The sequence below is a fragment of the Stylophora pistillata genome, chromosome 2 (genome assembly GCF_964205215.1).
Source record: "Stylophora pistillata chromosome 2, jaStyPist1.2, whole genome shotgun sequence".
Lineage (NCBI taxonomy): Eukaryota > Metazoa > Cnidaria > Anthozoa > Scleractinia > Pocilloporidae > Stylophora > Stylophora pistillata.
Genome location: NC_142520.1, coordinates 56281841 through 56303438, shown reverse-complemented (window position 1 = coordinate 56303438; position 21598 = coordinate 56281841). Strand labels below are relative to the sequence as shown.

The following is a 21598-nucleotide window of genomic DNA, read 5'->3' as shown; positions in this document are numbered from 1 at the left end:
TGAAAAATCGAAAGTCACAAGAAGTTGAAAATGTCGTGCTAATGAGTCTTTCTCATTGGAATTAAGTTAATGATAGTACTTTGCGATACCATTTATTCTAAAAGTAATTTCTTTAACGATGAAATGTGAACTCATGTCACCTCAAAAAATGTTCGATTACAAAATTGTCTAAATGACAAACGCACATGCGTAGCTTGATGGTAAACAGATATGTCTTCGGCGCAGCGCTAGTTAATGTCACGGTAATCCTGCGGTCATGCGCGCGCACATAACTGTACATATGACTGTCAATTGTTTCAGCGAGTCTGAGAAGGAAAAGAGATATTTTAAATATCTTAATTTTCACCGATACATGTCAACATTCTGATTAAGACTTTTTCTGAACTCTTTTATTCCTTCTATAGCTTTTCATCGTGTTTATTCTGAATCTGCTTTACGTAACAAGCATTTTAAACGATGTGGAGTCTGCAAGGGAAACATGCAAGTTATAAGTCAGTTTAATTTACTGAATTAACTTTTTTTAGCTTTTAAATCATGAGTGTTTTTTTATTACACTTGATTCGACATGTACTTTTCAAGTAGTTTCATAAAACACTTCAACTTCATCAGGCTGAAATTTGTAACTTCCTGCCAGGAATGATTTGGTGAAGGAGCTGCCATAACTGTGGCCAGATGGTGGACTGTAAGTGTTTCCAAGGTGTGTATAGGATTTTGTGTTGGATGAGGCGCAGCTGGCAATGCAAAGATCGTGTCCGTCACCAAATGAGGGTCCACGGTCGTGACAACCGTACATGGAATAAGCATTATGGGAAGCATACACTCCTTTTTGAGACAGTTTCACTGGTCGCCAGCCTGGCTTGTTAACCAATGAGAATAAAAAGGCCGATGAACTGTACCGGTACGCACAACTGGAAGCTAATTCAGAGAGAAAAATGAAAAAAATTATTTTGTTCAAGTTTTAGACAGCCATACACACTCGGCTTTTTTCCCGTGGACACATTATTCCTTTTTTTTTATTTTACAAGTGTAAGGACTGTTCTGTGTTATCTGCAAAATCACGTCTAAGTTTTAACCTAGTAACTTTCCAGATTGAGTATCTTGGGATTTTTAATCACACAATTCAATTAATTATGCAGTTATTTCACCTATTTCCAACTGCGATGCTTCAATTATTTTGAATTAATTACCTTTAAGGTAATACCAGAAACTACAAGTCACGTTTATTAGAGCAACGTGTTTAAACACGTGTTGATTCGCACCTAGCCATTTCAGTTGCTCTTCGATGCTTAAACTGAATGCTTTGTTATCTAATTTTGGTGTAAAATAACATAAAATACTTTATCTAAACATGGGGTTTGAACTTTAAACAGTTTTATCGTTCCACTTACAAAACCACCAACTCGAAAACATGAAGGGCTTGTTTGATTACTTGTTTTCTTTTTTTGTTTTCGTTTTTGTTTTTCAAGGTAGAAACCAGATATACTTTCAGATTTTAATTTTAGCGAAGAGAAAAGGCAAGCAAACTTGATCACTCATGCACTTACTCCATGACGTGCTGGTGTATCCACCAGTGATGTATTTTCCCACACGGACAATAGTCACTGTCGGCCCTTTGTTGTCACACAATGAGTGGAAGGTAGTGCTGGCCCAACCATCCACTGATGCTCTCCAACAGCGCTTCCAGTAAGCGGACTGGCTCTGCACAACAGGGCTTAACCAACTGCTCAGGGTTCCAAGGTAATTGTCATCGTTTGCCAATATTTCCGAATAACCTAGGCCTTAAAACAGGAAATAGATATTATTCAGTTTCAGTTTAGTTTATTAGATTCGCCGACAGGTAGGGACACCGCAACAACTTGCGCCAATTACTGCGGGCCCAGTAAACCCACCCATCCCACCCCAGGGGAGGACATCCACCACACAGTAATCTCGTGTGTGGGAAATTAACGTCTCCTACCCCTAACCATTCAGGAGACGGGGCCCACGGTTTATTTCACCTCTGACCCCCTATTTGTTTCATTGCCATAGCATTTTTACATGTGAATGTGTAAAGATGTCGAACATTGACACAACACCAGCAAACAACTAAACATAAGAAAATTCGTTGGTGATGCAGAGCATAAACTACTGAGGTTCCTGAGACAGGAAACTTGTCTACTTCAGCGAAGTTATGTTAATCAATACATTAGGAATGCGATGAATTTTGAACTCAGTTATCACGTACGGAGTACAATTTTCATGTATGCAAAAATAAAATGAAAAACAATCTTCCAAAACTATTTTTTGAGATAGATAAAAGGCTCAGACGAGATTTCAAAATCAGTTCTTTTCCTATCAAAGTTTGATAAGGAAGCCAGAGTTCGGTTAAAATCTCGAGCAGAGTACAAACACCAAAACTTTCACTTCCCTGCTTAACCGACAGTTTCTTGTTAAAGTTAACATATTTCCGTCCCTAAAAATTTTGGGCATAAAGGGCTATAAAAATGTATTTCAAGTTGTTTTTCAACGCATCTCACCTGCATAGCTGTAATAACAATCAAATCCATCTCCAGGGTATCCAGCTTTACACTTGCACTTGTACGAGCCACGTTCATTTGTACACGTGGCCAGCTTGTGACAATAATTCAGATCATGTTGGCATTCATCTAAGTCTAGTAATGAAATAAAATGGAGCAGTAAACACTCTTTTAACAGAGAAGAAACAGAAAAGGTTGAGTTAGGCCCCTCGAACCTAATTGCCCCTTACTGACAACGCGTATTTCCGTACACGGAACTGACTAGGAGTATCGCTGATATCCACGCCTTCCACTCCCTCATAGAAGACCTTCGAAAGTTCTGGCCAGACCTCTCACACCTCCCCGCTAACTATTACACAAAAACGTCAGACTGTACAGCTGAACCTCGTAACAAGAGGGTCAAATTTGAGTCCCACAATTGTTATGGAGAGCGTTATGTTATATAATTCCTAAAAATAGAACTGAAGACGATTTTGGAACGCTTAGTCATGCTAACTCCTTAAGAATTTTTTAATGGAACTTTCTAGAACCCTTAGTCAGCATATTTTGTTATGATGCAATAGTAAGGTAATGATACTAAGAATAGTTGTATTACAGATCCCTAGAATGTTCTACGACGTTCTGTAAAACAATATAAGGGAGTCACGATCGGTTAAAGTCAGACCTTTTTCAGTGAGTTAGTGTTGTCATGAAGGGCCCAGAGGAGCTAGTGTTATTACAGAGCCCGACTACAGAAAGTTGTTGGAGTTATTTACTGTTATTGGAATCGTCACCCGTGTGGAAGGCTACGTTGAAAAAAGTTAAGTGGACATCAATACGTTACATGGATCTTTGAAGACAACCGTGAGTTATCCAGTAGTACACTGAGATTATAGTTTTATAGAGGGCTTTAGGATAAGAAGATAGCTATTGTATTGGTTATTGGTATCGCTCCGTAGTAAGATTATTGCGTCAGTTAATAAAGTGTTGAGTTGGTAGGAGTTGTATCTTTCTGTCGGTTGAGAAAATACCGTAACACAATAAAATTATTGTGTCGTTTGACATGGTTAAGTTGGCTGGTACCAGTTTTCATCTTTTTGATGGTTTGTAACTTTGAAAGAATACTGTTAAGGACCTTAGCCAGAAGGCTCATTTTTTGATTCATTATTGATTAGTTGACTAATTTCAGAATGATGTTAGATAGCCACATAGTAACAATGCCTATCTGTTTTTCTGTATTTCTATTGGTTTTGTAATGGGACCTTTCAGCGTCAGCACGCGCATATAAAAGGCAAGTTTAGCGTCCCTTTAATCAGTTCTTCGTAAGTTTTGAATAGCCTTGGTAAACTTTCGCCCTGGCACAAGCGGGACCGATATGTGAGTACCTTTTTAACTTTGTTTTTTCCTCTCCAGTCTTTTCAGTGTTGGGCGACAATATACAAACAAATATTGCAATGATCTCTATGGATTTAAGATTTAAAGGCCAAAGTCGTGCCAATTTGCGAGTCAGTGAACGCCCATCATTTATATAGAACAATGGGCTACTTATCAGCGACCAAAATTCTTTTAATTTGTTTCGAAACTTTTGCTCTGTTTTACTTATACTTTTAATCTCGTTATAGACGTTAGAGCTCAGTATTTGACACGCGATTCTTTGATCGTATATTCCGCGGCTTTTAATTAGATTGATAGAACTTCGTTGTATTGTTGCTTCAGTTTACGATCGATCGTTTGATAGAGTGATTGACCGTGAGAACAATCGTTATTTTCGTCATTGATTGTGGTTCGTGGTCGATTGCCTTTCAAGAATAAAGATTCGTGCAAACAGTCAACTTTGGTTTGTCATTTCGATCAGTAAAATAGTCCCAATCACCTCGTTACCCGCGTTTTGGAGCGACACGCCCTTGAACTTGAGAATTTAGATTTTTGGTCGCCGCAAAGCTACAAATACAGAAAAAAGACTAACGAAGGCCGGTTGAACACTTTTACAGGGCTGAATTATATAATCATTGGCTATCCAAAGATAGGTGTCATTTCGTCCTTAGCAGTTTCTATGGCAACGCTTTCAAAGGTTTATTTAGACGCATTTTTTCGCTTATGGCTCAAATAATTTGAAAACCCAGTGACCCCGTGATTTTTCTTAGTGATTGCTTTCGGCGCTTGAAAAGGAAAATGTACAAAGATTTTTAAAAAATTATACAGAGCGGAATTTCAGAAAATCTAGGAAAAGGCAATTTTCACGCATCGCAAACGTTCTTCCGTAGAATTTTGTAGTTTTTTTTTTCTGACGATTCCTTTCATCGTTACTATCATATTGGAACAATAAAAAGAAGGGGTCACCGGACTTGTTTTCATGCAATAGCTTTCGTGAGTTTAGCAATTTCCACTCGCGTTCTCGCGCATTTACAAGTCTGGATTCTATAAAATAGACATGTGCTCATGATCTGTTATAGCTACCGCTGACTATCGCGTGTGTTCGCGCGAGCACCTATTATCTGATGTTTACAGACGTTTACTGCCTAGAAAATCATTCAATACCCGTCAAAGACAGCCTCCTGGGCTCATCTTAAAGGACCTACTCACAACTTCTGGTTATATTATATTATTTTCCTTGAAGTTTCAGTCTTCTTCCTCCACTTTAGGCAGATTATCCTTCACTTGATCGCATGAGTTCTCCCTTTTTCGCCGTCGCAAGATTTCATATCGGTTGGATTTTTCGTTTAGATGTGAAGCAACCTTTATGTCTCCGAGAATCGTCATCTTTATCTTCGTTTCTGTCTCCTACATACGCAGTGGCCGTTCAACACAGCAAATACACGCTGTTAGATAAATTTCTTACACAAGTAGAAAAAAGCCTCGCTCCGCCATCTTTGTTTTGAATTTCCGTCTTTTAAGGTGGCTAGTACCGGTTTTTATCTTTTTGATGGTTTGTAACTTTGATAGAATACAACAGAAAGACTGACCATGGCCAGTTGAACACTTTTACGGGGTTGAATTATATAATCATTGGTTAACCAAAAAATAGGTGTCATTTCGTCACTAGCAGTTTCCATGGCAACGCTTTCATTGGCTTATTCAGACGCCTTTTCTAGCTTGTGGCTTAAATAATTCGAAAACTAACCCGGTGACCCCATGATTTTTTTCAGTGATTGCTTTTGGCACTTGAAAAAGAAAATGCACAAAGATTTTTAAAAAATTCTACGGAGAGGAATTTTAGAAAATCTAGAAAAAAGGCAATTTTCAGACATCGCAAATGTCCTTCCGTAGAATTTTCTATTTTTTTTATCTAATGATTCCTTTGGACGTTAATATCATAGTGGAACAATAAAAAGAAGGGGTCACCGGACTTGTTTTCATACAATAGCTTTCGTGAGTTTACCAATTTCCACACGCGTTCTTGCGCATTTACAAATCTGGATTCTATAAGATCGACATTTGCTCATGATCTGTTATAACTACCGCTGACAATTGCGTGTGCTCGCGTGCGCGCCTACGATCTGATGTTTACAGACGTTTACTGCTAATTAAGAAAATCATTAAACAGCTGTCAAAGACAGCCTCCCGGGCTCATCTTAAAAATCCTACACACGACCTCTGGCTATATCATATTAGTATATAATAAAACAGTGGATAGCGTTGAAGGCGCGCTCTGATTGGCTAGTCAAACTCCGAATATCCTTTGCTATTTACCTCCGATTAACTCGGGAAAAAATGGCGTCCCGGTTTGCATCCGTGACAAGCGAAGAAATCACTCAAATTAACGACGAAGCAGTCCCTGTAGTGACCGCTTCCGGTTGTTGTTTTGTTACCCGTCAATCATGTAATTTCCCAGTTAGTAAGTGAGAGAGAGCGGAGCTCGGCACGGTTGTAAAAACAAACTTAGAGTTCAACAATTAAACCGTTTCGTAAAGTAACACTCTAGCGTGCAGTCAATACACTACACTGGCGACGAGTGATAAAAAGCAACACTAAATCAACGAAAGTCCACTCAAGCCGATAGGAACACAGAATCAAAACAACCCAAGTAAAGCCGACCGCTTACGCAGCCATGAGCAACCTACCACCGTTTCCCTCATTTGACCTTTCTCAAAACCAAGGAGCACTTGGCACTCGGTGGAAAAAGTACATCGCACGGTTCCGCAACCTTATTGTGGCATTGAATGTGACCAACAAGAAGCGACAGCAGGCTCTTTTGTTACACTATGCAGGCGAAGAGGTCAACGATATTGTTGAAACGCTGCCCGACGCCGTTGCAGGAGCAGACGAAGATCCGCTCGAAAAAACAATCACGGCTCTCACAAACCACTTCACGCCGAAGACTAATGTAGCCTATGAAGAATACAAGTTCAGGCGGGCAAAACAAGACCCAGGAGAAGACCTCATGACCTATTACACCAGGCTGAAACACCTATCACAAACCTGCGAATTCGCTGATGCCGACCGAGAAATCAAAAGCCAGATTATTCAACTGTGTTCGTCGTCCAAGCTACGCCGAAAAGCTCTCAGTGACCCTGGAATTACCTTACATGCACTCCTCGATTACGGAAAAACTCTGGAGCTTACTGAAACACAAGTCAAAGAATTGGAAAACTCAAAAGCAGAAGTAAACAAACTCGAGAAACACCGTGAAGTAACTCGACGGAAATCTTGGAATGGACCCCCACGAGACAAGAAGGAACACCCGGGACACGGATTTTCCCGATCACACTCAGGAACAACAACATGCCGAAACTGCGGCGGTGCTTACCCACACGATGGTGGAATGCGAAGTTGTCCGGCTTATCAGAAAGTGTGCCGAAGTTGCGGCAAGCTGGGACATTTCGAATCAGTCTGTCGCAGCAAACCAAAGGCAAGATCCCATAAGCGAGAGTCACGGAAAACAGTCAGTACACTCGACGAGTACTTCGATGAATCCAGTGACAGCGATGACGAAAACACCTTCCATCTAAGCATCCACAGTGTTAACGGAAAGAACATGAAGCAGCCGTTGTTCAAGGTCAAGATCAACGGTACCTGGCTGACTCTGATGGCCGATTCAGGATCTAGTATCACCATCCTAGACGAGAAGGACTTCAAATCACTTCAGAATCGACCACGCCTGAGCGACACCACGACTCGAGTATACCCGTACAAGTCCAAAACGCCTCTGCGTATGCTCGGGAAGTTTAAAACAACCGTAACAACTGAAGACGAGATCACATCTCGGGAAACTATTTACGTCGCTGAAGGAGCAGGCGGATCCCTTCTCAGCTGGCAAGCCTCGCAGAACTTAGGACTCATATCGATCACATGTCCATTGGCATCTATATCCAGACCAGAGATCAATCAGCTGGTACAGGAGCATGGCGATTTGTTCAAAGGCCTTGGAAAGTTGAAAGATTACCAAGTATATCTGCACATCGACGACAGCGTCCAGCCCTCAGCACAATCTCACCGACGTGTACCCTTCCATGTCCGGAAGCAACTCGAAGATCAGCTAGAAAGAGACGAGCAGCACGGCGTTATCGAGCGCGTGGATGGACCGACCCCATGGGTTTCGCCCGTCGTTGTAGCACCCAAGCCCAAACAGCCTGGCAAAATCAGAATGTGCGTTGACATGAGACAGGCCAATAGAGCGATCCAACGTGAACGACACATCACACCAACGATCAAAGAAATCATCGCCGACCTGAACGGAGCCACAGTGTTCAGCAAGCTTGACTTAAATCAAGGTTACAATCAACTAGAACTCGCCCCGGAATCTAGATTCATCACAACGTTTAGCACCCACGTTGGACTGAGGCGGTATACGCGCCTAAACTTCGGAATCGTCTGTGCAGCCGAAATATTCCAAAATGCCATCCGCGAAACCTTGAGCGACATACAAGGAGCGCTCAACCTGAGTGATGATATCTTAGTGCACGGAAAGACACAGGAAGATCACGACCGAGCATTGCGAGAAACCTTTCAGCGCCTCCGGGAGAAAGGCCTAACCCTAAATCGCGACAAATGCGAGTTTTCACAGCATAGCCTCGAGTTCTTTGGTTATGTGTTCTCTAGTGAAGGCATCTCTGCTGATCCGAAAAAGGTCCAGGCGATAACCAATCTCCCACTACCAACTAACGTCGCAGAAGTGCGCAGCCTCCTTGGTATGGCCAATTACTGCTCCAGATTCATTCCTGCGTATGCAACGCTAACACAGCCCCTCCGTGAGTTGACCCAAAACAACATGCCTTGGGAGTGGAGCCAAAGGCAAGACCACGCCCTTCAACAGCTCAAGACCGCCCTTATGCAAGCACCTGTAACCGCTTACTTCGACCCCAGCAGGAACACTGAAGACAGCGTCGATGCAAGCCCCGTTGGGCTTGGGGCAATCCTGGCTCAAACTGACCCCATTACTGGAGACAAACACGTGGTTGCGTATGCAAGCATATCCTTGACTCCCGTAGAACAACGCTACAGTCAGACTGAACGTGAAGCTCTTGCTGTCGTATGGGGATGTGAATATTTTCACCTATACGTCTATGGCAAACCGGTAACTGTCATCACAGATCATAAGCCGTTACTTGCGATATACAACAATCCTCGATCAAAACCACCACCACGCATTGAGAGGTGGACACTGCGCTTACAGCCCTACCAAGTGAAAGTTGTGTACGAGCAAGGAGAAGGAAACCCGGCTGACTATATGTCCCGACACCCTGAGAAGTCAACGCTTTCCAGCAGTCGAAAGCAACGCGTGGCAGAAGAGTTCGTGGACTACATCACACACGCTGCCAAACCAAACGCACTCAAACTAGAGGACATCACGCAGGCAATTATGAAAGATCCAACCCTTCTAGCCGTCATTGACGCTGTGCATACCTGCAACTGGTTTGAGCCGTCTAAGCGACTCGACATAAACCAAAACACGTACAAAGCCCTCGAACGGGTAAAGGAAGAATTGACCATCTGCAGTTCCTCGAGTGTACTCTTGAGAGGAACACGGATCATTGTCCCTGAAGCAACGTCCCTGGAAAGAAGAGTTACACGAGATGCTTCGCAACTACAGAGCAACACCGCACTCGTCAACAGGCAAGCCACCAGCCACCGTTTTATTCAACAGGCCCATGCGCGTTAAGATTCCTGACATACGCAGTTCTAAGGAGGACCCAGCATCGATACGACACCGAGACATGTTGGCTAAGGAGAAGATGAAGAGCTATGCTGACCGGAAAGCATAAGTGAAGCCAAGCAACCTCATGACTGGAGACAAAGTTCTAGTCAGGCGTGACCCCTCCGGAATTAATTCCAGAACACCTTATCATCCTGAACCCTATGTCGTCACTCAACGCAAGGGTACGATGATTACTGCCGAGGGCCGAAAAAAAAAACATCACCCGAAACTCTTCGTTCTTCAAGAAGCTGGAGCCCGACGTCCAGGTCACAGTTGGCGGACCTGTGCATGACAGCCTAACTCCCCCAGCTCTGCCCATTGATGCTAAGGAGAGAACGCTGTCAAAACCTGCTGAGTGTGGACCTCGCCGCAACCCGCAGAGACTCAGACGACCTCCTGCATACCTCAAGGACTTTGTCTGAGACCTCTTGAAACCCAATGAGGGACGTTTTCATATGTTACTGTTTGTTCGCTCTGCACTAGATGCTCAGAGTCGGTTTTATATTTTGTTGCAGTTTCGCTATAGCTTATATATATATTGCAAGGTGGGGAGGAATGTAGTGACCGCTTCCGGTTGTTGTTTTGTTACCCGTCAATCATGTAATTTCCCAGTTAGTAAGTGAGAGAGAGCGGAGCTCGGCACGGTTGTAAAAACAAACTTAGAGTTCAACAATTAAACCGTTTCGTAAAGTAACACTCTAGCGTGCAGTCAATACACTACAGTCCCTGAAAACACAAAGAAAGCGACTAAACTTGGTTTGGCCGTGTTTAAAGGTAATGGTGTAAGTTTTTAACTCGGAGTTTATCGATAAACCCCAATGAGAAAGGTTTTCTTTACAAATGCAAATTAATCTTGCGTAACCACACTTGTTCACTTCCGCGCGTGAAAATGTTGGAATCGTTGCCGGAATGTATGAATTAAAAAAAAAATTTTGGTCGTGTGCATTATCTCACTGTTTTAGTATATACTAAAACAACTATTCACCTCAGTGTCGGTGGTTAGCGGTGGATATTTACCGAGCCGCGAAGCGGCGAGGTAAATATCCATCACTAACCACCTCCACTTCGGTGAATAGTTGTTAATTATTTTCCTTTAAGTTTCAAAGTCTTCTTCTACTTCAGGTAGACTATCCTTCACTTGAGTTCTTCTTTTTTCGCCGTCGCAAGATTTCATATCGGTTGAATATTTCTTTTAAATGTGAAGTGAAGCAACCTTTACTTCTCCGAAAATCGTCTTCTTTATCTTAGTTTCTATCTCCTGCATTCATAGTAGCCGCTCAACACATCAAATACAAGCTCTTAGGTAAACTTCTCACAAAAAATTCCACGCACCGCCATCTTTGTTTTGAATTTTCATCTTTTGATCTCGCGCTTCTTTCGCACGTTTCTCTCGCGCGTGGCGCAAGAGTGACCTGTTCCCCGCGCGAGGAAACTAATACCAGGCACTAGTGAAAAAGACTGTTACCGCGTTATTTAAAGTGTAACCAACATAAGTTATATATCAATGGAAAGATTATGAAATGTGTTTTCTAGCAAAAACTGTTTCGTTTTGACTTGATCCAGTCGTAAAGCGACTGAGGTGCGACGAGTCGAAACGGACGATGTTTCTTTGAGCAAATTAATCGGGTATCAAATCTACCCACACAAGTAAAACCTTTGCACAGTTTCAGTCCTAATGGGTTGGTCTTAAAAACCATGTGGGTTTTTTTCCATATTCCTAGTGGTTGCTTTGCAATCCATCTGCCAAGTTTGGTTATCAAAATTTTACCAATACGCGTTACGTCGGAGACCATCGTGGGAGATGACTTTTAAATAACGGAAAAGCCCCACACGTTTTTTTTAGATTGATATCATGGGAGCCTTCGGACCAAATTTCGAGTCGATACGAAAAGATTTCATACCCTATTAATTCGTCCAAAGAAGACACACCCGCGTAAAAACGAAGAGGGTTTTTTTCGCTTCCAAAGTTTTTCAAACATCTCACGCCTTTGGTGAACCACATGTCAAGTTATGTCAACACTCTGAAAAACTCGAAATGCCGACCGCTGATAGAAACACTGGAGCGGAGGTCCAGAAGATTCTTCACGCAGGATTGCTAATCTACTTTGGTTCTTCACCACTTTCCGATGCAAGTTTCAGGCGGAGGCAGAATTTTTCGATAGGCGAGCAGCAAAGACTGTTCATACCACGAGCCCTTGTCCGATTCGTCGAGATTTTACTCCATTCTTCATCGAAATCCTTCCATGTCTGGCTATTACGGCCAGGCTTCTTTCTAGCTTTAACCCAAAAGCTCTTTTCCTTTTACGCGTAACTCGACTCATTATTTCACTACCTGTTACGGTAAACACGTGAAACTGACATACGAAGATGTTTATGCGACTAACACTACCCCGGATGTTCTACTGCGAAAAACATTACGGGATTCTACTTTGTTTTGTCACAATACAATTGGCTTTTTGCACTCAAGCGGTTCAAAGCATTTTTAGTTCGAAAAAAGGTTTTTGTGAATAATCCGAGTGCGTTTCGTTATTTGAAAATATCCTTTTTGAAAAACTTTAGTTAAAACAGTAATGCTTTCTTTGCGGTGTAAAAAAACTTTTGTCTAAATTTGACCCCCGAAGGCCTTCTGTATCCTTAACCAAGATACCCAGTATTCTCATTGCCTCTCTATCAAAAAGTAGAAATTGTTATCAGTTAACTGTCCTGAAAAGAAACGTGGCAAACTGCTACGACTTATATGTGATGGACTGACATATTGTACAGGCGAGAACATTCCAAGCTGCTTCACTCTTCCAAAACCAGGATAAGCCCAGAAACAAACTGAATCATTGTACTAATAACACCAACCTAATAATTGTAAAACATGAAGCATATTTGCACGTGAAAAGGGTATGTTAAAAGCTTCTTTAACTATATATGTTTGATTTACCTTTCTTACAGGTAAACTGATAACAATCACTACACTGCACGTCGTTCCATTCATAGTCGTGTTTCACACCAAGTGCGTGCACACAATCTTCTTCTTTTAAATTATTTGGCTGATTCTTGGCCCAGGCTGTAAAGTTTCCAAGTCCATGGTCAACCCAAGTAAAGTCACCCTCTATTGATCTGTCATTAAAACCCAACCAGGATTTATCTCCATTATGGCGATGCTGAATGTAAACATTTTCTTCATTATTGATGACATCAACAAGGACTGAGTTCTCTTGTCTACATTTTGTTACTGCTGTGGTCCAATCTGCACAGGTATCACTTGTAAAATAACAGAAACCATTGAAGTAGCTCCATCCGGGTTTGCAGATGTCTGGAAATAAATGCATTATTTAATCCTGAATATAGTAACAAAACTTTATTCCTATGTGACAAGGTTTTCGAACCGAATTGCATCTTCTCCGTCTACTAAATATTGGTTGGATACAGACCTGATAGGACTGCATAATTCACTGACACAGGATCATATCTGGTCTCGTACAGTTCCTTGACGCAGACTCTGAATCCAGACTCATTCAAGTTCTGCAAATAATTCAAAGTTCTTTTATAATATAAATAAATTCTACATTTCTATCTCAATCGAGAATTGAGAAATTTGGCACCGCCCTTACGCGAAACGGCAAACGTCAGCTTGCCCTTTCACCTTTCAGGTAAAATAGCGTGAACCTTGCTGCTTTAGCTTCGCGTGAGTTCACTTCATGGTGGATTTGAAGGCGCCCTTGTACGACTTAAAAGGAATAGTTTGGTTCCCTTTTTACAGCACTTTACTTCTACTCTGTGAGAGAAAAAGTGGAGAAAATCACACGTACACTGCAAAAGCGAAACAGATTACTTTCGCATAGAAAGAGCAAAGCGCAACTGGCAAACGTGAAAAAATAATGAAAAAAAACAAGGTCACGTGGTCACTCTTGCCGTTCAAGTTTCACGTAAACGTGGTGCTAAATCTCTCTTTTGTCCTCTACTACATCCTTTCAGAGGAGTTAAAAACGGAAAGAAGGGTAAAAGGGATTGGCTATTTTTTGATGACTTTTAAGCCGATATAACATGTTTTAAGGTCTACCAAGTAAAGAGCTCTTACCTCAATCCACACAGAAATTCCGTTATGAACTGGCGCCAAGTTTCCACTCGCTGTTGTGCTGTGATTGGCTGATATTTGGACGGATAGTGTGGCATTGTAACTTCGTGTAAAGTGTACAAACTATCAGTAAGATGAAAAAAAGATACTGGAGAAAATTCTTGAGAATTGTTTTCCGGAGCATCACCGTTAATTACTCCAATTTTCCATAATCGCAGTGCTCGACTCAGACTTACACTGTACACTTACCTCGCAGTAAGCGTTGTTGTCTTCATCTTTTGGTGGATCCGTATTTGGAAAGTTTACAGAGCCATGTTCAGCGAAAAGTGGTTTATGTAACTTAGCAAACGCAAACCAGGTCTGTAAAGAACCAGTGCAAAAAAAAAAAAGACTTAATTCTAGTGAGTAGCGTAACGCATTTTTTAATGAGTTACAGATGATTTCACACATTAAACTCCTTAAAATTCAATGAAAAAAATTGTAATGGAATGAAACTAACAGATCTCTAATCAAGTTTTGGGCACAAATGCAAACGTCCAATCATGTTACTGAATTAAGCCGATACCTTAGTGAGACTGAAGAAAATATCCCTAATCTCAGAGCTTCATCGATTTTAAAACAGAGAGAAAGCATATCACATACCACATAAATGTCCTGATGCTTGCCGTCAAAGTTTTGTAGTTCCCGTAAACAAGCCTTGAACGAGTCCTTGGTTACATCTTCTGTCCAGATCAACGCAGCGTCGTGTTCCTTTCCACTTCTTTGGTGATCAGATGTCACAAGAACAACTGGTGAATCCTTAAACTTGTCCTAAACACATGAAAATAAACAATTTCATCACAAATCTGACTACATTTTGGCAGCTTTTTTTAAAACTGAGTTTGGTCTGCATTGATCTTTACAAAGTCATCTGAGTCATTATTAATTTGCAGTGGGGTCAAATATTAAAATGATTTCAAAGTTTAGTGAATTGCTGTCTGTTTTAAGCTTTTTTACCTAACGTCTTTTTACTATTTATTATAGTTATAATAGTAACAATAACAATGAATATTATTATGATTATTATTTTTATGATTATTATCTACCGAAGACCTGCGTATGCGGAGATTTCTCTGATGTTGACCTTGCGATGATCTGCAGGAGGGGTGGTTTTGTGATTCAACGTCACAACGAGCTTCAAGATCTAGAAGCTGACCTGCTACGCATAGTATCTGGTGATGTCGAGGTGGAGCCGATTCTTCAGCAGATAGCAGGGGAGACCTTGAATAGGGGTGCGAACAGAGCCCCCGACGCCCGTCTCGACATACACGCCCGAGGTTTCTGGGAGCGACAGAGATCTGCATTCTTTGATGTTCGGGTATGCCGCTCAAATGCAGAATTCTACCGTGAAAAGACTCCCCAGCAAGTTTACAGGCAGCATGAGAGAGAGAAGAAACGTCAGTATGCCAACAGGGTCATGGAGGTCGAACAAGGAACTTTTACGCCTTTAATATTTAGTACAACAGGTGGAATGGGCACAGAATGTAAAATATACCATAAACGTTTAGCTGAGTTAGTATGAAATAAGAAGGGAGAGAGCTATGCAAGCACCATGAAATGGATTGGAGCCAAGGTGTCATTTGCGCTCATTCGTTCAGCTTTGCTATGCCTGAGAGGATCACGATCCATCAGAAGAACCCTCGATATCATCGACTTGGACTTCTCCCTCGACAACGCTACCGCCTGTCCAACGTAATTTTGTGAATTTTACCAAGTTTTATATATACTTTCTCTTTTTTTTTGTTTCTGTTTTTTTTAACCTTTTTGTGAATTTATTAAATCATTATGATTATATTTTAGGGCTAGTGAATTTTTGTCTCTTGAACGATAAAGACGCATTTTTATTTTAGCATCGACAATAATAATATTGATGGTGATGAAAAGGATTAGATTGTAAATAGGATTTTAAATTTTTTCCAGAGGAGCAGGGATGGCGCAGTGGTGAGAGCACTCGCCTCCCACCACTGTGGCCCGGGCTTGATTCCCGGACCTCGCGTCACATGTGGGTTGAGTTTGTCGTTGGTTCTCGTCCTTGCTCCGAGGGTTTTTCTCCGGGTCCTCCGGTTTTCCTCCCTCCGCAAAAACCAACATTCCGAATTCTAATCCGATCTGGAAACAGTGGACAAGAAGAGCCACCCAGTGGAATGTCCATGGCTAAATTATTTATTTTTATCATGATTTATTATTAATTGTAATTGGAACTACTATTAGGTCGTTTTTACTTTTAACTTGTAAATAGTTATTTGCTTTGTGTTAATAAAATTGAATTTATAATAATTATTATCATAATTATTATCATTATTATTATCATTATCATTATCATTATTATTATCATTACTATTATCAGTATTATTATCATTATTATTATTATTATCATTATTTTTATCATTATTATTATTATTATCATTATTATTATCATCATTATTATCATCATTATTATCATTATCATTATCGTTATCATTATCATTATTATTATCATTATTATTATTGCTTCCAGCAATGTCTAAGATCTTTGAACATCTTATTCATCAACAATTGACAGTTCACCTAGAGAAGATTCTTCATAATTCTATATTTGGATACAGAAAATAGCATGGGTGCCCGACGGCAGTCCTTGCACTCACTTAACAGTGGAAGGAAGATCTTGATAATCATAACATTATTGGCACAGTAGCCATTGATTTAAGTAAGGCCTTTGACTGACTACCACATGACTTAATTCTGGAAAAACTTAAATTCTATGGCTTAAGTGACCAAGCGCTATCTTTAATGCGAAGCTACCTCTGTTCTCGCCATCAAAGAGTGAAGCTCGCCACCGCCTTCTCCACGTGGCAAGGGGTGTTAAAAGGAGTCCCTCAAGGCTCTGTCTTGGGACCTACATTGTTTGATATTTTTATAAATGATTTGGCGTATGCAATAACACGATGCAGGATTCAGTATTAATTATGCAGATGATACAAATATCCATTGTTCCAATAAGAACGTACGTGCCGTTGAAGACAACCTAAATAGTGATCTTTTGCCACTTAAAGATATGAATTTTAAATTTAAACAAGAGTGAGTTTCGAGACGCTGTGAAACTCAGGCAACGACTGACAAGTTCCTGATCCGCCCTCTCTTTGTGTTTGCGGAACATCTTCATTTTTGATCATGCTATGATATGCAAACGGGGCGAATTTATCATACGAATTTATCAGTTTTTTAGACATCACAAGAGAAGAGTTGAATAGGGAGCTCACGCCGCCCCTAATGCACGACTGGATATAGTTGCTAGGTGATTCTAGGAGAGGCAGAAGTCGGCTTTTTTTTATGTGAGAGTGTGCCACCCAAATGCAGACACCTATAGAGATATGTATCCAGAACAGATATTCAGCAGTACCTAGCTGACACAAACACGGATGGTCTTCCAGTAAAACTCTGCAATGTTTTTGGATAATATATGAATTTATGTCTATGGAGTAAATTCACCTCAGTTCTAATAAAAATCATGCAGCCCGACGACCCAAGGTAAAGGTGTATATTGGATATCTTGTCTTTTATTGGTTTAGAGCGAAAAGCTTGAAATCTTTCCTTATTCTTCTCTTTTTTACCTTGCAGGCTTTAGACTTTTTAACACACCACCGAGATATCTGATTACTGAGTGGCCTGTCTGAATGAGCATGGAAATCTGTCCCACATGAGGTAGGCGGGCTTCGCTTTGCAAGTTCGTTTATAGTCTTTCTTACTGGGGTGGAACTTGCTAAGATGGCCATGACCTTAAAGTTTTGTTTTGTTATTTCGTTATTTCTTCTAACCTTCGAGAAGGTTACTTTGTCACACTTAGTTTCTGTTGTCCATATTCCATTAAAAGAAACACTACCACGCGTCATTTGTGGATGATCTTGGAAAGCCAACCAGTTAACGACTCCTGTACCATTGGATCCAATGCCTGACTCACGAGCACACACTTCAACGTCACGCGTAGTAACGGACTGAACCCACATAGCTGACGGTGAATGGACCCGTGAGAACGTCTCACCATGGCTTACCGTCACCTGAACATTAACCTGTAATTTCGAATCCAGGGAGCACAAGTGATTATCAGAAAAATAATGAGATTAATCTGTACATGCATTTCAAGCGAAATAACTTAACATTCTCAAATAGCCAACGGATCTTGCTGTTCCATTACTCTTTCCTTCCCGCAGAATTTTTTTTGATCTCTTCACACAGCTGCTTTGTTTGATGCTTAGAAGGCGAGGTGAATTTTATTTCTTAAGTGCTAATCTCTGGAACTTGTCAGAGATGTTTCCCCTTTTCAGTTTCCAAGGCTTGAAAGTCAATTTTGTCTCCTTTGTCTTTCGTTCCCAGTTCCTAACCTATAGGGTCTCAATTAACAGTGACAAATAAAGAATGTTGATTACATAGGAATATATTAAGTCAAAATACAGACTAGAACTATTGGGATACTATTTATGATATCCAGGGAGATGTGATCACAGCTGGCGCTGTGGCAGCCGCGTAAGAAGGGGAGATGAAGAACATAGGTAAAACAAGAAACATATTTCATCATGAGGAGAGGTGTTGTGGAATAGATTCAATTGACAAAGACGCGGGATCAATGAAATCGACTCGATCTAGTACTTGATCAAAAATGGAATCGATCAAATGGCAACACAAAAATGTTCCCTGAGTGTTGCTCAACTGAAGACCTTCCATTACCTCCGGTCAATGTTGGATGGTGCCTTGAAATGCTTCGGATCATGAACCACTACTTACCGTTCCCGATCCACTGAATGTTTTGGGGAATACAACTGTTGTGCAACGAGGCAGTCGACAGTGTTGAGAAGGTAAACACGCACTGCTACAGCTCCAACCTTGCAGAGTCTGCAAGTTTGGAGGAAGATACCTACAGGGAAGGAGATGTATATTTATCAAAAGAATCAGTTAGCGCACGGCAGAGATAAAGGGGAGGTGGTTTCCTCGTTTTGGGAATTTCAATTTGAGCCAGTAGTTCAAATGGAACAAATAACGTGGAACACAGGAACTGATGTGACGAACATGTATATCTGTGCCTCCAGCACAGGACTGTTTAAACGTAGAGCAATGTTCAATTAAATGAGGTAGTTAATTGAGGACAGTTCTGCTTTTACTTAACTTCACTCTTGCGTCACCTTGTGAGATGAGCAGATGAAAAACTGAAATCAATCTCCTTTTGGTCGCTCTCATTTTTCCAGCTTTTCAAGTAGTCACTGTTTTCAATTTGAGCGGTTACATGTATCACTGGCTAATGATGATGTCAACCTTAGTTCTGCCTGACCAACGTTATCAATTCGCTTTTCGTTTTCCGGCATCTCGAAAACTATTCCATTTTAGTCTTCTTGTATCGCACTCGCGTGACTAGGTCCCTCAATGTGAAGATAAATGGCTTATCCAGCAGATAACGCCGGTGAATTCCTTTTGTGAATGACAACCAGACTTGTGAAGTTTATCTGTTTACTTTAAAATATACACCATATTTTTTTGAAGATAGGAAGAATGTGCAGAACTGTTGTGGAGTTTATCTGTTTACTTTAAAATATACACCATATATTTTTCCATAGACACTGTGGGGGGGGGGGGGGTTGCTTTTATTTTTCATGAATACTGATCAGGGTAAGGTATGTAAGGTATTTCAGCTTTAAAGTCTTCGCAGTCAGATTTGTTAATTGTTTCAGCGTAACATTTTGACCTTATCAGGTGAGCTTACAAGTTGATATGAAGAATATGCAGCACTGTTGTGTAGTTTATCTGTTTACTTTAAAATATACACCACATTCTTTTGAAGATATGAAGAATGTGCAGCACTGTTGTGGAGTTTATCTGTTTACTTTAAAATATACACCACATTCTTTTGAAGATATGAAGAATGTGCAGCACTGTTGTGGAGTTTATCTGTTTACTTTAAAATATACACCATATTTTTTTCCATAAACACTGGGGGAGGTTGCTTTTTTTTTTTCATGAATACTGATCAGGGTAGGGTATGTAAGGTATTTCAGCTTTAAAGTCTCGCCTAACCGTGACCATCCAGAAAAAAAAAAACTGTGACATTAGCAAATAATAGAACTTTCATAACGTAGGTATCCATGCCAAGCCTGGGGGGGAAAGTAACATTTTCTTAAGGAAGATACGACTGAGCAGCTTTCATTTACCGAATGAAGCGTGTATTTTGGTGTTACGTAAGATAAAATAAATTAAGATTCAAGGAAATGTAAATGCAATGAACACTCTGAGCAGAAACTAAAGGGTCAGACATGACATTCCTTACGACTTGTCAGGTCAGAACGTTCAACTTGCTCATGACTGATGTGCACTTATGGGGCCTACTTATGATCTTCCTGCGAGCTAATACTTGCCACGTGGCTTTAATTTATTTTTGTTTAAGCTTGAGGCAGAGGGCAAGAAATATCTGTTAACATCGCTGGACGGTACATAACTGCATGATTTACAAAATGAAGTAATCAAAGTATTTTTTAATGTCGAGACCTACATTTCTATGAAAACAGTTTTTAGACGAGAAAGTGGTATAACATGACCAATGCTACTTTAAAAGAAGGTAAGTAGTGGTTATCTAGCTTTTTAATTCTTTATTGTAACTCTCAAGGGCTTTTAATTAAGTCGAAACATTTATTACACAAGGAAAGACATTTCAAAATGGATGATGAGACATTTCGAGCCCTATTAGCAAAAACATTCCAAAGCGACGTTTATGACGAAGTTCTAAACATGGGCTTCCCTTAAATCTCTGATAGCGATCCTATCCGAATCATCAATTAAGGCTTTCCGGCTTCAGTACAAAGAAATTAAAACCTAGAGAATGTCTGACGAATAGAATAATGATCATAACAGACTGTGTAGGAAACACAATTTTCCTCTCCCACATTACTCCCTAACTTCAAAACATGAATTTATCATCAGAAGAAATGACTTCACGTTTGCCAGCTTTCGTTCTAACCAGCAAAGTTTGACGACGCAAGACTTATTCAAAGTTGATACATGAGCAAAATTATTTTACCTTTCACGGCCAATAATAGATTTCCATGGATGAAAACGGTCAGCACCAGCAGAGTTGGACGACTCATCCCCACAGACTAAACCTCTACCAAATGACTGTGATCTGTATCTGTGAAGTGTGTTTTATAATTCAATAAAGAAAGTCTCTTGCATAAGTGCTTAGATCAATGTTGTTGTTGGCTCAAATATTCTACTACTTAAGCAACGTATCATAGGGAAAATACGCTTACGATGAATATTTCACAGCCGATAACATCTCACCTGTCGCAATATTTTCACCTCTGAATGTTTGATTTTGACCAAGAGGCCAGTGACAACACCTAACGGAATGATACACATTGCTGCACGATTCACACAGTAAATTTATCCGTAGTTTACTGAGCTAGTTTTTCTGCCTATTCACAGACTACTTCAGACCAGGAAGCGACATATCCTCTGTAAAAGTTTTTGCAAATGTGTTTCGAATTTTTTGTTTCCGTGAGGAAAGAAGTCAATTTTTTTCACATTTTCGAGAATTTTTGTAAGGCCACCCCCAAAGGGGTTCCAATCTTTTAAGGAACTTTGTATCATTCCCGACTTCATCAATTAAGATAGAAGGACTTAGGCTTCAAACGGATTGACAACGCCTATATGATAAGAAGCTACAATTTTATATAAGGAAACTTTAATTATAAATCAAGGAGAAACCTGTTTTCTCTCAAAGAGATCCCTTAAACCAGATATAGATGTGCAAAACATTATTCATAACAATGCAAGTCTTGAACCATTAAATAAATGTGTTTGCTACAAGATGCAGAATCTCGGTGCAGGTGCAGGTGGAGGCCTGTT

At 40.5% G+C, this 21598-nt stretch overlaps 1 protein-coding gene and 1 long non-coding RNA gene across 2 annotated transcripts in view; both read right to left on the bottom strand.

The window, feature by feature from the left end:
* LOC148740535 (uncharacterized) overlaps window positions 1-21598 on the bottom strand; it is a 49992-nt gene continuing 28394 nt past the window's right edge. The window contains exons 15-17 of the mRNA XM_088748602.1: window positions 2517-2651; window positions 1545-1778; window positions 1-915 (exon numbers count right to left, since the gene is read on the bottom strand). Coding sequence (XP_088604728.1) covers window positions 575-915; window positions 1545-1778; window positions 2517-2651 — 710 coding nt within the window. The 3' untranslated portion in view covers window positions 1-574. The remainder of the gene's footprint in view (window positions 916-1544; window positions 1779-2516; window positions 2652-21598) is intronic.
* Window positions 17111-19214, bottom strand: LOC148740537 (uncharacterized). The gene is made up of 3 exons (XR_015997039.1): window positions 18494-19214; window positions 17530-17781; window positions 17111-17152 (listed from the first exon to the last, which is right to left on the bottom strand). It is a non-coding gene; the product is annotated as an uncharacterized LOC148740537 (long non-coding RNA).